Source organism: Hypomesus nipponensis, chromosome 2, assembly GCF_054491055.1.
Source record: "Hypomesus nipponensis isolate SF chromosome 2, ASM5449105v1, whole genome shotgun sequence".
Classification (NCBI taxonomy): Eukaryota; Metazoa; Chordata; class Actinopteri; order Osmeriformes; family Osmeridae; genus Hypomesus; species Hypomesus nipponensis.
The window spans coordinates 12,553,421-12,570,377 of record NC_140362.1 but is presented as its reverse complement, the minus strand read 5'-3'; the positions used below and the strand labels follow the sequence as shown (position 1 = coordinate 12,570,377).

At 40.6% G+C, this 16,957-nt stretch overlaps 1 protein-coding gene and 1 long non-coding RNA gene across 3 annotated transcripts; one reads left to right on the top strand and one right to left on the bottom strand.

The window, feature by feature from the left end:
• Nucleotides 1-3: 3 nt before the first annotated feature.
• LOC146300849 (uncharacterized) lies at nucleotides 4-2,724 on the top strand. 2 transcript variants are annotated; one of them, XR_014767069.1, is made up of 4 exons: nucleotides 4-91; nucleotides 833-951; nucleotides 1,084-1,591; nucleotides 1,863-2,724. It is a non-coding gene; the product is annotated as an uncharacterized LOC146300849 (long non-coding RNA). The 2 variants fall into 2 exon arrangements; XR_014767068.1 differs by having other exon boundaries at nucleotides 1,084-2,724.
• A 453-nt stretch (nucleotides 2,725-3,177) lies between these two features.
• LOC146300848 (uncharacterized) lies at nucleotides 3,178-15,868 on the bottom strand. The gene is made up of 26 exons (XM_084669769.1): nucleotides 15,688-15,868; nucleotides 13,472-13,556; nucleotides 12,719-12,784; nucleotides 12,307-12,479; nucleotides 11,505-11,627; nucleotides 11,200-11,253; nucleotides 10,277-10,330; nucleotides 10,049-10,102; nucleotides 9,505-9,558; nucleotides 8,771-8,824; nucleotides 8,567-8,620; nucleotides 8,270-8,323; nucleotides 8,093-8,146; nucleotides 7,921-7,965; nucleotides 7,283-7,336; nucleotides 7,131-7,184; nucleotides 6,935-6,988; nucleotides 6,530-6,601; nucleotides 6,359-6,394; nucleotides 5,983-6,027; nucleotides 5,837-5,869; nucleotides 5,507-5,653; nucleotides 5,065-5,241; nucleotides 4,746-4,836; nucleotides 4,269-4,346; nucleotides 3,178-3,913 (listed from the first exon to the last, which is right to left on the bottom strand). Exons 1-26 carry the CDS (start codon nucleotides 15,706-15,708, stop codon nucleotides 3,708-3,710), a joined length of 1,992 nt encoding a protein of 663 aa, XP_084525895.1. The 5' UTR covers nucleotides 15,709-15,868; the 3' UTR covers nucleotides 3,178-3,707.
• Between the last annotated feature and the right edge of the window lie 1,089 nt (nucleotides 15,869-16,957).

Genomic DNA, 16,957 nt, shown 5'->3' with positions numbered 1-16,957 from the left:
ACGAGTCAACCAGACAGTAAAACATAGCGAATGGAAGAAAACATGGTGCGAATAAAATGTATTTTGCTACTAATTTTGACAAGGAAAAGTGGTGAGTAGTATGAAGCGCAGAACCAAGAATTCCAATGTAGATAACTACTAGTAGGCTACTTGTTGCAAATGGATAATGGTAGTAAAAGCTTATACTTGACTATACGACCTATTATATAGACGCATGCCGCAGAATTGGTAGGTTGTGATTGTGAATGGACCAAGAATGCCGGTCGGTGTATGGCTAAAATGTAAATGCTGGTTATGATTGTTTTATTAAATGGAAAATCTGATATCGACAATACTGAATAAATCAAAAGATATTAATAATAATTTAAAGCGTGATGGTTTCGATGCGTTGGGGAATCCCAGTAAAGTCCCGATCACAAGATAGCCTACTCATTGGATTCCCCCAGTCAACGTGGGGTGAAAAGGTCTAGCCTACCCAAGCGGAAAAAGAGCATATAGCCTACTTAGCATAGTCTACTTAAGTCTAATTTAAATGTAAATGAGAGCCTAATAACATTTCGTTACAATGATCTCATACTACTTACTCCTATGTGATGATGAGACAATTTGACCTACATTTACATTTAGCAGACGCTCTTATCCAGAGCGATTTACAGTAAGTACAGGGACATTCTCCCCGAGGCAAGTAGGGTGTAGTGCCTTTCCCAAGGACTCAACGTCACTTCTGATTAATAGCCCGACTCCCTAACTGCTCAGCCATCTGACCCCCAGAAACGAAATGTCTTCAATGGACATGGTTAAATAAACTTTCTTAATCTTACCACCTTTTTAGTGTCGGTATCAGCGACTGTAGAGGAAGACTACAGGACTTATCCTTGCTGTAGGGATGGATCCACTCTTGAGTTGCCCATACATCCAAAATGTGAACAAAGCTGGACAAAAGGGGATATGGTAATCTATTGCCTACACTCAAAGGATCAGCTAACAATGTATGCTTAGGTTTCTGTCACAGTGACCACATTTTTTTCACCAAATTACGTGATTTCTGTATGGTGTGATTGATTATCCTTTTCTTTGACACAGCCCATTGCAGAATACAAAAGTAAGCCCAGGGGATGCCAGGACCCTTGCATGGAGATCTCCTCTGGAAAAATCACACTGAGCAAATGTGTCAACTTGACACTTACTGTTGTGTGTTCAAACGTGGGTCACTTAAGAATGACTAGATATACTACAATTTTTTATTTGGATTCCATCTTCAAAAAGTGTCTTTTTTTATTATTCCACATAGGGAGAGAATGGTACATTACAGGAAAAAAGGATACACTACTGTGGTGAACGTATGATATGATTTTAACATTGGTTTGTGTTTATTATTAGGATGTAATTTATCTGGGTATAATACACGTTTCAAATCTTCAATGTCAATTTGATCGTCCTTGCATTAATACATTATTTTATTTAATATTGTGAATCACACAGTCACTTGCTCTGTTTTCTTTAGCTGTAAAAGAGAACATCTGTCTGCAACAGCACAGCACTGAGACTCTTCTGACTGCTGCCAGATCAAGGAATTTGTATATTCACTGTGGTATGATGGGGAGGGGATATGGACAATCATTCTAATCAATCAATTTAATGGACCAATTGCAGTCACTAGACTGCTGAATGTTTAGTAGAAAACTATAACATTATTATAATTGTATTTTATCATTGATCAAAGTGAAGCGTGCAGCAAGACATTTATTTTGTCAACCTCCTATGATTCCAGCTATGGAAGATTGCAAAGTACTAGTTGTCAATGTGCTTGATTCAGGGTTGGCAAATGTTTTTATAAATGTCCTCTTCTGTTTGTGCTTCAGGAATTTTGGGAGGAATTTTCTCTGTCCTGCTTCTAGTTGTGCTGCTAGTCTTTTGTCGACGCAGACTCGTAGAGGCTCAGGCACCATGCACAGTTTAGTACCTCAGACCACTTCGTCTCTCAAGGCATTATTCCTGCCATTCCTGCCAAAGAAAACTGTGTTTTTGTTTTGGGGCCTTCTTGAAGCTTAAAACTCTCTATAGTGATCTATCAGTCTATAGCTCTATCAGTGCTCTCTTTATTTTGTATATTTGTCAAAATTATGTGTCATGTTACATTGCACTGCGACATTTGATAGTGTTTTAAAGGTGCACTTGGTCCGATAATGTATTTACTAAGGTTACCTATTGCAATTATTTTTATATTTATTGTGAATTATACATAGCATTACAGATGCCAAATTGTAGCAGCTGAACAAAAGTGTATATATTTCACTGTATTACTGATTTCACACGCTAGGAGCCAATCAAAGAAACAAGTAAATTACTTTCTGTGTGATAGATCAGTCCAAGTTCAATTCATTTCAATTGTTTGCATATCTTCACTCACAAATACTGCTCAATTCTACAAATGTGAAGATTAACTACTGTATAACTATATTTGTAAATTCGTTTTATTTATATATATATATATATATATATATTATACCGATATAGTTTATAACATAAAATGTATTTTTAAGAAATTGATATTTATAATTAGATTATTCTTATATATGAATCTTTATTGGTAACCCTATCATTCTCAAAGACATCTATTACATTAGGATGGCTATATAAGCTGAGCTGTCTCTGACCTTGTTGAGAAGTCTTATTCTTAATTTCTTTATCGATGGCCGTGTGGCATTTGCCCTTTGTTCTGTATCATCTGTATTTTCTCATTAAAGTTCTCTTGCACTTTCATCCATTTCAAGTTTGTATTATGTGTTGTTTAAACATACAGTAAGACTAACTTAAAATGCGTTAATTTAATTTAGCAGATGCTTTTAATCCAAAGCCACTTTATGATGACTTTTGTTGAAGCAGTGGCCGCAATTATAACTCATGTATATCACATATTAGGTTAATGTTTACTATTGACAAACATTGTTTGTCAATAGTAGAATATGGTAATATGGTGATTCATAAAATACTGTGCTTGTTTGACTGTGATTTCTATTCTGTGCTGATAAAAAGATGTAAGGGTTCATTTGGGAAGTAAATAATGACACAAAACAGACACCAAAGCTGTAATGATAACTGTAATAAAGTAAGGACTCTTCTTAAGAAAAAAAAAACCTTTATCTAAAACAGTGATGTGTATTGGAACACACACAGGTCAGATACTTTACAAAATTATTTACATCTCCGTATTTTATTTTTATGTACCCACAGCAATAGTTAAAAGTTATAATAACAGAACAAATAGTATGATTGAGATGAACATTTTTGCCTTTACCAAATATTTTTTTACACCTTTAATATATAAAATTGGGCTTGAAAAACAAAAAGCATTCATGTAAAATCTTAGTCATTTGAGTTTACGGGAGCCTTGTGTGGCTCAGATGGCATGTCCTCGTGGTTGGTTTCCTCTCTTTGTACAGAGTCCAGCTTGTCTCACCAAACTTCATCAAATCTCGTAAGCTCCATGGGCCCATGTGCTTGGACCAACTCCATTTCAATATCAGTGAACATGGAAATCGAAAAGACCAAAACAGACTAATGCCATTTGATGCAATGCAATCGAAGTCAATTTCCCGGGGAGAACTGGAGTATCTATGGACTTGACCCAAACTTTGCCATGAAGCGACCCTTCAGGACGACACCCCGGCATACAGCAGCCCTCTTCCACAGCTCCTTGGCTGGGGTTAGATCATAGGGCTGAGGGGTCCCTTTACCAGGCCCTGCTCCTTGCGCACCACTGGCGCGTGAATGCTGCAGTCTCGTGCCTCACATATGCCAGGGACTCCGGCGTTGCCTGCCATGCCAGGCTGGCCCACTGGGCCAGGGAACCCACGGGGGCCATGAGGACCCTCCATGCCATTCTTAGGCTCCGCTGGGTGGCCAGGTAAACCTGTAAGGAACAAATAACAGCAACCAGTCAGTAAGGTTTCAGGTGACGTGGCAAAATGTGTGTAATATAATTCAGAGATATCAATATCCTGAAAGGATCATTCAAAAACTGATACTATGACCTTTAAAGACTGAACACGGGTCATTACCCTTTGAATAAAAACTGGGCACAGGATAATGTTTCAGACATATTGTTAATAGGATACTATTTGTTTGCAGCTATCTGGCTTATAAGCCTGGCCACATTTTCACTCAAATTGTTCAGTGTTCAAGGAGTGTCTATGTTGCTGTAGTATAACACATAGCTGGGAGCCATTAAAGATGATGTTGGTTAAAGAACAGATTTTGTATCCTACCCCTGAGGCCTTGGTGTCCATCATGTCCTGGCAGACCTTTTCCAGCATCCCCTCTCACTCCTTTGTTGCCTTTCAGACCTGTGGACGAATAGAGAGTATCAGAGATGTAGTGGAACAAGGGGAAGTCAGTAGGGAGCTCTGAAGTGTACAGTATGTCTTTACCAGGGTTTACCATTTCAGTACCCTCTTGACAAGAGCCGCCATTGTGAAATGGTTAATATTTGTTTGTGAATGCGTTGTTTTGTTACAGTTGTTATAATTGGAAGTCCCTTCACACTTTACCAGAGATATTTTCTACATGGTGGATGCAACGCTATAACCCAGCAGATACAATAAGCTCAAATGTTTCGGGGAGGTTTTTGCTGTAAAGTACTGTTTGGAAATCGCTCTTTTTTTTTTACCTAAGGTTCTTCTCGTACTGCATACAGTATGGTTCTAAAGCTCACCTTTTGTATGTTTGTTTTTGAGTGTACATACCTCTTTCTCCTTGTGCCCCCTTCTGCCCCTCTGCTCCTGTGTCTCCGATGATGCCTCGGCCTCCCTTGGCCCCAGCTTTGCCTGCTTTGCCCTTTGAGAAAGAGGAAAAAAGAAAAGACAAGCAGATGAAGTAGAGTTCTTCTATCACCATACAACCATTTCAACAGCTGACCCCATAACCTTCCCCAACCTTGATTTAAAGTGAAATTGGTGGTGAAGAATCATGGGATATCCTTAACCCTTAAAAGTGCTGGTGTCAGTGGTGGCGGTGTAAAGCAAGGGCTTGGTTAATTGACATTTTAAGGGCCTGTTGACTCACAGGCTTGCCTGACCCTCCGGTGGGTCCTGGGGCTCCAGGTGGTCCTATGAGTGTGCGGTTGTTGATGGGGCAGCCTTGGGAACACTTGGCCCTGATGGAGGCTGCATACTGGGAGATCTGGGCAGTGACCACACCTCTGCACAGCTGCAACACCTGCTCGTCTGTCAGACCAGGGCCCTAACGTGAATGGAAGGAATCAAAAATATCAATCAACCAACTCTTAAAATCAATCTATTTACCATCAATCCATTTATCCACCAAGCAAAGTTCCTTTTGAACCCAAACTGTCAAGTTGATCCAATACTTCAATAGGGTCAAATGCTTTGATGCCTGATTTTGACAGTAATAAAACAAATATGTAGGGCCATCACTTTCGTGTTATGAACCAGTGTGGTAGACGTTGCAAGTTTCTACTTCAGCGGGACAGACTGTTGATACGCACAGCGGCACCTGGAACTCCTTTGGGTCCTGCACGACCTTTGACCCCCAGATCACCCCCTGGTCCTGACTGTCCTCTTGGTCCTGGGATACCCGGTGGTCCGACACGTCCAGCAAGACCATCACGTCCACGGGTGCCCCTCTCTCCTTGCTGAAGATCAGAGGAAGGGATGAAGGGATTAAGAAATAAAGAGATACATTTGGAATGAGCATATTCATGCATATTCATTTCAAAAGTCTCAAAAGCTAGAGACATCTGACTATTCTTGAGGGAGTTACAATGTGACATCACATGCATGGTTTCTCTATGACAGGGGGGAAAAACGTAACACACCTGTCCTTTGTCACCACGTGCGCCAAAACTTCCCTGTAGAGAATGAGGAAGTGGAGAACATATTACAAAAACCTGTCTGGGGAAATAATAAGTGGTACTATTTTTAGAGATTAAAAGAGGAAGGTGTAGCATTAAGACAAGGTTACCTTTCCACCTTTTACCCCCTTCACTCCAGTCCTTCCAGATCCACCCTGAGAAAAATTAAATTAAATTAATTAAATTAAACGAGGCAAAACATTGAAAACACACTTCGCCGATCTACTATCTGTAGGAAAATCAACAGGGAGAGAACAACAACTCACATTGTGACAACCTTGTGATTATCACCAAATTACTTATGACAGCTTTGTGTCATGAGGGAGGAAAAACACATAAACAACAGCTGATCAAAGGCTGATTGATCAGCAGGTCTAATACACAAGACTTGACTAATCAATTGAGTAGAGAGTTGACTTGTCATTTTCTACTGCTGTTGATAACCAATAATGATTATTTAAGATTATTACTTAAAATAAAGGTTACCTTCTCACCATCTGGTCCTGTCTCACCTTTGGCTCCCTAGAAATTCAATATATATTTCCAACATAAAGTTAATCATTAACAGCTAATACCATGCTTATTGCACAGGTAAATAGATCATTGCAATAATAATGAATAGTTGAGTGTTCTGGTGGGTCTGTGCTGTTCACATACTGGCTGGGCACGCAGGCCTTTGGGTCCTGGTTGTCCTGGTACCCCTGCATCTCCACTCTCTCCTTGGAGTCCCTTGTGGAAAAATAAAACAAGCAGTGATTTCCTTTTTGGCTTTCATCCTTGCTTCGTGAACAAATATTACCTTGTAACCTTATCTTGAAAAAGAGATTTGTAATCTCAATGGGACCTTCCTGGTTAAATAAAGGTTAAATAAAATAAATACAAATAAATGATCATGTGACTCATGTAGATAACCTTTCGCTGTCTGCCCACATGCAACCATGACATTTAAATACTTAGCAACAACACCAGAGGGGAAACCCCAAAGAGGGAAGCTATTTGCTTCCCATATTAGCTTCAAATAAGCTCAACTAAAGGCCATGAGGTAGTTATAACATGTATTACCCCTGCTCCAACCCTCCCTGGAGGTCCCCGCACACCACGCGCACCTCTGTCGCCCTGTAGGAACAAAACTGGTCATTAATGTACCGTAAACATTGTGGGATTAATAAAGGATTATCTTATCTTAAAGCATTCTATAGTTGCCGCATAATGCTTCACGAGAGACAGCCTAAATGAGCAGCCACTCATTATACAGCACCTTGGCACCAAATTCTCCAGGGACACCAATCACACCAGGAACTCCAAGAGGTCCCTACAGTAGAATGGGGAAAGTACATTTGATTCGGGGACTTTACTTACAGTATTTCTCTAGGATCTATTCTAAATGAGTAATGATATGAAGTCACTCACGTCCTCTCCAGGATCCCCATCACTACCTGGGATACCATTTGAGCCTTGGGTCCCCTAGGGAGGAGAGAATATAAATGATGGGAAAATGAAAGAGAAAGAAAGACTTATTTAAAAACCAAAACAGAAACAGTTCAATGTGTATGCAGACAGAGTTTTGACAGTGGAATAACTTAAGTGTCTCGTTTGGTTTTGAAATATTTCTTTCTCTTTCATTTTTTCCATTCTTCCCCTGTTATAAAATCAATCAATTCATAATCATGGCCAATTTGTATCTGTCCTTATCAAAGGGTTTATCTTCAGGACAATACATCTGTTTTGTAAATGTCGGCGATACACATTGCAGTAGAAAATGTTATGATTTGGGGTATTTCATATGTGAAGCAGTGGTGTAGACGACATTTTATTTTTGGGGAAACGTTTTTAGACAACATTTTAACATGAGGGGGCAACTTTTTAATATATATATATCAACAACACTTTAATCTTTCATTGTATGTTCTCAGAATTTTGGGGGGGCGGACATATAAATGAGTGTGGCCACGCTACTGATATGAAGGTGTAGTTCAGGTGTTTTCAGTGATGTATACGCTGTACCTGATTTTTTAATATAAACATTGGGTTTCTTGGTGTTTTCATACCTTAGGACCAGAATCCCCTCGGCCACCTGTCTCTCCAGGATAACCCTGTAAAAGTAAAAAACGGTCAATGTTGCACAAGCAGAGGAGATAAAAGCAGAGACAGAGAAGAACATGTTTTACAACTGAACGGATCGATGGAGAGAGGGATGAAAGGAGAAATCGAGCAGGTTACATTGTAGCCTCGCTCGCCGTGGTCTCCGGAGAATCCAGGAGCCCCACCCTGACCCTGTACAGAGGAAGGTGAGACAGGGCACACGGTTACAAGGAAGAAGTATAAGTCAATAGCCTCCTTTTGTCTCAGATAAGCGTGAGGTTCTTTTTTGCTACTCTCAGAAAGAGATGATGGTACCTTGTCTCCTTCTCGTCCCTCAGGCCCCTGTTTCCCGGTCACTCCAATCGACCCCTGTAGAAACGACAAAGGAAAAGCTGGGAAAAAATGCTGAAGGAGCTGCTCTAAAGTAGCATTCCCTGAAATAAAGTCCATAATCTCAGAATCGATGGGGAGCAAACAGGAGAAAAGGTCTAGAGCTGACAATTGCATACTGTTTGACCTTTATTATGTCGTGTGTGTGAATGTAAATCTTGTAGTTTCCTTTGTAAAAGTTGTGGTCAGGAGACGTCGGGCTGTTAGTTTGACATTATTTACCTTGATTCCTGTCGTTCCACCAGGACCAGTAGGCCCTGCCTTTCCCACTGGGCCCTGATATATGAAATAGAACCAAACATGTGAGAACATGTAACAACACATAGTACGAGATTCAGAGAGCTGGACTAGTGTGTGAAGGTTTAACATTGAAGGGACGCTGTTTTTTACAGTGAGGTTTGATGGATATGGACGGACAACACTTACAGTCTCCCCTGAGGCCCCAACCCCCCCTCGGGGTCCTTCCATACCGATGTCCCCCTGTGGACGAGAATACACATAATCCGTTACATGCAAATATCATGAAGAAACTTTATGTTCAGTGTCTGCTGGGACCTCGTGGAGGGAATGTTACAATGGTTTCATTTTTACATAATGGAATTATATATTGACTATGTAGATGTCAGAATAAAGTTGGATGGAAATATACTGATTCATTCTGGTGTCAAACTGGTTTAGTATGGGTTTCTGTATCACGGGTCATTTTGGTGTTCTAGTTGGTTTTCAATAACATCAAACCACTTGTCTAGGATTCTTTTTTAAAGGTCTCTGGCTTCTCTGTCAGCTCTCACTTCTAGTCTGTGATGTCAGAAGTAGTTTTGGGGTAATCAATGACACATCGATTCTGTCAACATGCAGTAATGATTGTTTGACTTCAAAACAGATTTAACTCTGTTAACTTTTCCAGCTTTATATATACAGTATGAGACCTCACAGGTTTGATCAATTTGACTGGACAAGTCCAAGCATTTACCTGGGTAGCAAGTCATGGTGGTTCTTCACAGTGCAATACAGTATGTCATGGGGAATTCCTAGCGGTGCTCATTTCAAAGTTGTTTCAGTTTTGTATGGCAGGGAGTGTAAGGGGGTTTTACGTGGAAGTGAAACCTCCACCTCCTCCACTGTTTTGGTTGTATGGTTATAGGGTGTCTGGTCCTCACCTTCAGCCCAGGAACGCCATCAACACCTGGATCACCTGGCACGCCAGGGACACCCTGTTGAAAAGGGGAGGGGGGAGATTCAGATAGGATGAACTTGCCAACAACACACCGTGAAATGCTTCTCATATGTGAATGAAAAAGAATGGAAGAAAAGACAAGTAAAACAGAAAGTGGAGGAAGAGTTTGTTTTTCATTTCATTCTCAAGAATTGAACGATGAAAGGAGATTGTATGGGGGAGGGGAAAAGTAAAGAGGGAAAGTAAACAGTCAGAAGGGGAAAATAAAGAAGAAGTCAAACAAGTTAACACAAAGGATGTGAGAAGTTCCCTTCAGTTTCACTTTAAACTGATAAACTTGATAAACACACTGTAGACAAACGGGGGGGGGGGGGGGGTGACATCTAGTGGTCCTATTTAATAAAGACGGTCAACTGAGAAGCTGGAAGCCTGCCTGCACATGAAAAACATACTCTTCAGATGCATTTGTTGACAGAAAATAAATAATAAAAATGACTGGATAATGTTTGATAAGGTTTACTACTTACCATGGCTCCCGAATAACCAGAGGCACCCTCCTCCCCATCAAGCCCTGAATCACCCTGGTAAAAGGTCAAACATGAGTTATCCCAATAGGAGCTGTTGTTGTTATGCATATATGTTATGTGTGATCATGACATTTGACAACTAATATGTGTAGTGAAAATCTCAGTCAGTTAACAGTAGTGTCAGGGTAAGCTACTGGTGTGATTGTCTTCACATCATTGATTCCTTACCACAGGGCCAGTGTCTCCTCCACGTCCTCTAACCCCTTTGAATCCTTTGTAACCCTGATGAAACAGACCTAATCAGTCAATTTCAGAGTGCTAAGTGATTATGGAGAGTGTCATAATCAGGGATTGCACTCAAAAACCTCAGATTTAAAGGAAATGGGATTGGAGGTTATGGTACATTTTACTATGATAAATCACCATGAACAATGTTGAACATTGTAAATTCATGTATTAATGAAATGTCAACTTGCAAAATGTAACATTGTAAAATAAATTCAAATATGAGAAACAGCAGCCCCCATTCTTTCATGTATTTGTCCAACTCAAGTTTATTTGACAGTGGTTCCTCAATACAAGCCAGGGAGGAAAATTCACCTTTCAAAGGCAATTGACTGGGACAGGATTGCTGCAACATAATTGACTGGAAAGTAGCAGGCCGCTCCTAAATTTGAAATTGACATTCCACGGGTACTAAGCTGTCTGTGTTGCAACATCCCTCAAAGGGCCTCATTAGCATACACATGTTTATAGAGGACAACCTTTTTATTTTATTTCCATAAAAATATTACCCAATGTATCTTTAAATGTAAAAAATGTACACGTTTCACTTTCAGAACATTTCTTTGACTGGTTTACCATTGGCCAGAACAATTCCATGACGCTGACTGGAAATGCATCACTTACACAGCACAACATCTGTGTTTGCTGAAATAATATATTTATACTGTATATGTTGAAACACACAGGTGAATAAAGGCTTTAAACGTTTTACCTACAGCACATTTAAAAGTGCCTCAGTAAAAATAATTCTGTGGTAATTCCGTGTCTCACCTTTGGTTCTATTCTATTAATAACAGTATTTATTAAAGCCATTTACAGATGATATGCCTTTATACAAATTTGTCTTTGTGTAGTGACACACTCACCTCCCTTCCTTGAACCCCTGGGAAACCCTGTTTTCCTTGCAGACCTCTTTCTCCCTGAATGGATAGACAAATCAGAATAAATAGTCTGTCCATCAAAAAAAAGGTAATGACAAACGGAGTAAAAGTATAAAGCAAATGCAAAATGCAAAACATACAACAAAAGGCATATTTCCACACAGGGATAAATAAACAAATACAAATCAGACAACTATTATTATTAAATGTATTGCACTCTCTCAAATCAATCAGACGGTAAAGTAGTTTTAATGTGCACAGATGGTCGTCATAATTGTAGTATTGTCTACCTTGGGCCCTGCAAATCCAGCGAAGCCAGGCTCCCCGGGCTCACAGCCTGTACACTCTGTAGGACCCTCCTGCCCCAGAGCAGCGTCTTCACCCGAGTCATAATCCTCTGAATCGTATGGCACCTGAAATATGTGGGAATGTGATATGTCATGTTCATGAGTCAACAGTATGTCATACTACTAGGGATACCCAAAACATTGGTAAGATTATCGGAATCGGACAATAAGAGCAAAAAATATCAACATCGGCTCCGCTCTATGTGAAGTTTGACTCCAGTGCAAAATTATACTTTATAATTATAGTCTACGTAAGTATATGACGCCACTAACAAATGCAGGCTACACATGCAACACAGCGCTAGGCCAAAATGTCTGCTGTGTGGAGGGATTTTGAAATGTCAAAGGAGAATATAAATGACCATATGCAACATTTGTGCTGGTAGTATTTCCCAAGGAAACCACAAACCTGAGATGTTCAACGATTACTTGGAACAAACCAAAAACAAAAAATGTTGGTCATGTTGCTTTTGGTCTCTGTATATTTATAATACTTCAGATAAAAAATGCAATATAGATGCATCGCTATATTCTAATGTATTCTACTGAACACCTGCTGAAACTGTGAGAAGTAATCTGGACTGACATCTCTGCTTGAATTTTTAGAATATAGAATATCAAAATCATGTGATAACCTTCCTATGGAAATAGCTGAGAGAAAATAACTGCACACATCCTAACATGATCATCAAAACAACCAAAGCATGAAGGTAAAGCCCATTGTTGATTGTCACTCAAGGAGCACCTTTGAGGTTATGGTGACGTCCTTCTTGGCGTAGTGGGATTCAGTGGTGGTGGCGTAGGGGTAGGACTCCTCAGTGATCATGGTGACCCCGGTGGGGGCAGGAGCGTAAGGGTCGTACTCTGAGGGCTGCTGCTCCTCATAGCTGTGGGTGGGCTCTGGTGGGTACTCCACTGCTAGGGGTGGGGGTCAGGAGATGGGGGGGGGGGGGGGTAGGTAGGTAGGTAGGTGGGTAGGGAAATGTCAAACTGGGCAATTTAGCCACACAAGACAGTTACATATTTTGGGATCCAATTGTTTCACAGTAGGTGGTCAAGCTTGCTCCATGGGCTGCTTGGAAACAAGCGAAAGGGAACAAACCCCTAGCTTCAGCCAGGCGAGGGGGACCTGAGATATCTTTTCAGTTGCTCATTACCTGGGTGAGGGTAGCCAGACGGGTCATAGCTGTCAACCAGGGAGCCCTCATACGTGTGTTCGTCACCTGACGATAGAAAATTAAAGATGTCTGTTGGTAAGTTGAATTAAAAGGAAACCCTTTACATGAAGCTTTTGTTAACTACCATGTAACTACCTGGCAATACTTACAGAAAGGATTGAGGTGCATCAAAATGCTATGTAGTTACTATGTAGTTACACTTTATTACATTACATTAAGTTATGAGGGAAACTTTGAATGGAGGAAGTTGGACTTCAGAGGTAAGTAAGTGGATATCTTGGCAACACAATCTTCAACTGTACTTAACAGCATACACTTCCCCCTCACACCACATATCCATTGCCAATGTTCTGTATGTACATTTCTCCAAAGCAATGGAGAGGAGAGAATTTGAACCTGTGACTTCTTGATCAGCAGTCCATTCTTTACCACTGAACTATACCTATTCATACAATACCATTTAATTACATAGCATTACATAGCATGTTTTTACTGTAGGTATTGCTATGTAGTTACATGTCATGTAACCTTAATGTAAAGTGTTGCCATTGACAATTTTATAAACAAATAGTGACCTGTTGAGCTGATTTCACTTTGTCCATTGGAACAATATGCCTAAATATAGGTTAATCGCAAACTTGACATCACACACAAAACAATATACGTCATAAATAATCTTCATAAATGTAAAACTGTCGGAATTTATAGCCCGTACAATGTTTCTCTCCTCACCTGAGTGAAAGCCAGAGTATTCATCCTGTCCGTGGGAGAAGAAGGCACAAAAAAGGAGCGCGAGCAACCGGAAGGCTATGGACACCTGGTGGAGAGACAAGAAACCGGCATAGAAAACAGCATATGAAATGCAAGTCTCTACGTGTTTGTGACTTTTTGAATGACACATCATTACTAAAAGACTTGAAGATGAAAAAGAAAATGCATTTCAGCATAGACAATAAAATATAATTGGAACGTAGCTAGAACGCACCCTTCCCGCACTACCTCGCTACTGGAAGAACTACGACTGACTCTGCATCTCAGCACAACACCTATTCCAACCATTCCTAACTATGAATGTTCAGACCCATATTTGTGAATAATCTGTGAATAATGCATAAACATCTATACAAAATATTCTCAATTTATTTATTTTTCAAGCACACGAAGGAGTCAGCAAAAATAATTTCACTGCACATTGTTCTTGTGTGATGGTGTGTGGCAAACTTTGATTTGATGACCTTCGGTAGTTCTTTATTTGTTATTCTTCCTAACAGCTCTGTAGCAAACAACGGTTGTTTGTTCCATTATTCCATCATATTCACATACAAAACAGTCCAAAAAAACCTGGATTTGGGATGGAAAGCACGTGCTCCTGAAACTTGAGCAGCATAATATGCTTTGAAACGTTCAATTCAAATTTGAAAAGTTGTGATTCAGCTGACAGTGAACCTTTTGTAAATTCCATATTACTAATATATTTTTCTGGACAGCCTTTTAATACATTGTATTGGATGCTGTCAGTGGGAAACATGATCACTGGGAGGAGATTTCATTGAGAGGGCCAAGATCCACCCTGCTCACATAGAGGTCTGAAAATATGAGGAAGAGCTCATCTGAGACTGGAGGAGACAGGAGTACGTAGGAGAGCTCAAAACGCCCTTTGTCAGGATGAAACCAGAGGTGAGCGACTGCGGTTCTCAGGCTCGTTTCACATTCCAGAATGGTCCACAGTAATCCAAGTCTATGACTTTTGGAGTTAAGATCTATTGAGCTTCACAAGCTCTCTCTCTCTCTTTGATGTTTCAAGTACATGAATGTCTGTTAAATACAGTCCAATGCAGTTCACTCGTATTTCAATTCTCTTGCTTAGAACTATGACACGAGGAACTGAGTCAGAGTCAGTGACACAGAGGCAGGGGCGTAGGTTCCTGCTCAAATGTGGGTAGGAGAACCTTTTTAGGATGCAGACAATAAATATAATAAAACGTGGGCGGGACAGATTTGCATTTTCAAAAAGTCAAAATGTTTAATCACACCTACACATCTAAATAAAGGAGTTTCATTAAGAAATACATTATTATAGTAATATATTATTATATTAGTCAAGAATGTTTAGAATGGTAAGATGTATAACTTTCTAAAAGTCTATTCAACCCATTTTCCAACATAGGAATCGCAATAATCCAAGGAAGACTTTTGGATGTAATGGTGTGAAGATTGTAATGGTGTTGAATGATGTCTGTAATAGTAATCACACTATAAATAACGTCCTTATCCGTGGATTACCTGGGCATGTTCCCACAATCCTTTTCAAAATAATGTTCACACAGTGAGTGGGAGGAGCCACTGAGCATGTGATCCCTCCTGACCTGCAGGTCCCCTGGGGCAGTGAGGAGCAACGTGATACAGTCTGCTGTTTGATCTCTATTAATGAAGACAGTTTCCCATTCCGCCTAACACTCCACAAACAGTGGGAGGCGATTTGCCTATTGGAATTACACTTTAGACTGAATAATAAAAGAACACACTTTGTATTATTGCTTGTGGTATACACTCATAAACATTCAGTTTTTAGTATTTGTCATTTTATACTGGAATGGAGGAGCAATAAAGTTACACATCCTGGAAGGATATTTCCTTTGATTTTATCCTACGCACAACTGTAAATCCCATACTAGTGAACTCTCCAACCCAGTATAAAAATGAACCAACCAACCAAATGGCATTCGGCCTACACAGCTGAGAACCTCACAATGGTAGTACATAAAGAAATAACTTGAGTCAACAATATATCCCAGTCCAATGCCATGCAGCATTTCAATATAGCCTACTTTTCAAACGGCTACCACTGACAATGGATGCAGGCCACAAAACGACCCCCCACCCTCCACCACAAACCCCATATTTTCCTCCTGGACCAGCGTTGGACCTCATGGCGACTGCAGTCTTACCGTTCCCCTGGACACAACCATGGTGCTGGCTCTGTCCACTTGCTTCTGTAACGTCCGCTCCAACCAGAGCCAGTCAGGGTACACGTACGAAAGAAGAAATAACGATTAAAGGTCCAGTTTTGTCCTGTCGTGAACGGCGCTCCTCACAGCATTCTTGCTCCCGATGGTCCCCCTGCCCTCTCTCTTTCTCTCCCTCTTTCCCTCCCTCCTTCTTCCTCTCTCCTGTGGATCCCTCAGGTTCTCAGGCACTGAGAGGCTATGTTCCCTCCCTGCTCTCCTCTCCTCGACAGGGTGAGAAATACCTGAGTCTACCCCAAACTCCAAATAAACTGGGGGATTGAGGGATTCAGACAGCGGCCACGGAGGAGAGGGATGAAAGGAAATAGAAAGTGGGAAAGTATTGTCCAACAGGAGCTTTATAGAGTGGGGACATGACTTCACCCTTGTTCACCCTTAATCTACTGGACTATTTTCGGTCAATCAACTTTTACCCAATTAACCATAATGAAACCATTTCCAATTATAGCTATAAAAAAGGTTTATGCATTGAGTTAACAGAAGCTTAATGTTAAACCTAGGCATGACTATGATTATATAGTTTTGTTTATTGTTGAAATCAATTCGATTCTGACAGAACTGCAAACTTTACCCATGTCAATCAGGCATCAGTGATGTCTGATGGCAGTTTTTACCTGAGTGACAATATTGGGTTATAGACATTTATTGGAAACAGGCCTGACCTCCAGTGCCCTTTGACCCGCTGGTAAAAGTGTGCCAGCTATAACACTGCTGTCCAACATTCCATAGTGTTTGTACAGTGACAGAGGAGGAAGAGGAGGACCTTTAACCTCCAGGTGGATTCAGCCCGCCGTGACCGCCACTAGCATGCTCACTAGCTGTATGTCCACACTGGTGGTCAGATCCCAGAACTGGACCTTACAACGCAAAGTATGTTTGAGTGTGCAATGAAACTCTAGGGCAGAAGACTGACCTGGGGATAATATCAGGACATCCTTTCTGATTTGTGTCCCTATTTCTAGTTCTTAACTGCAGTGGTTTGAGTCCTGGGGATTATCTAACAGGCAGAAATCGGAACCAGATGGACTACAAGCAAAAGTGTCTTTCTGAAACAGGTGTCTCAAAGACTCTGCTGCAAGCAGGTTGTTATTTCTGAATGTGTGGAATATAAAAACCAATCGAGACACGAGAGAGCAGGAAACAGGAACCAACTGAAGTTTGGGTTCATCATCTCACCAACTAGAACTACAGC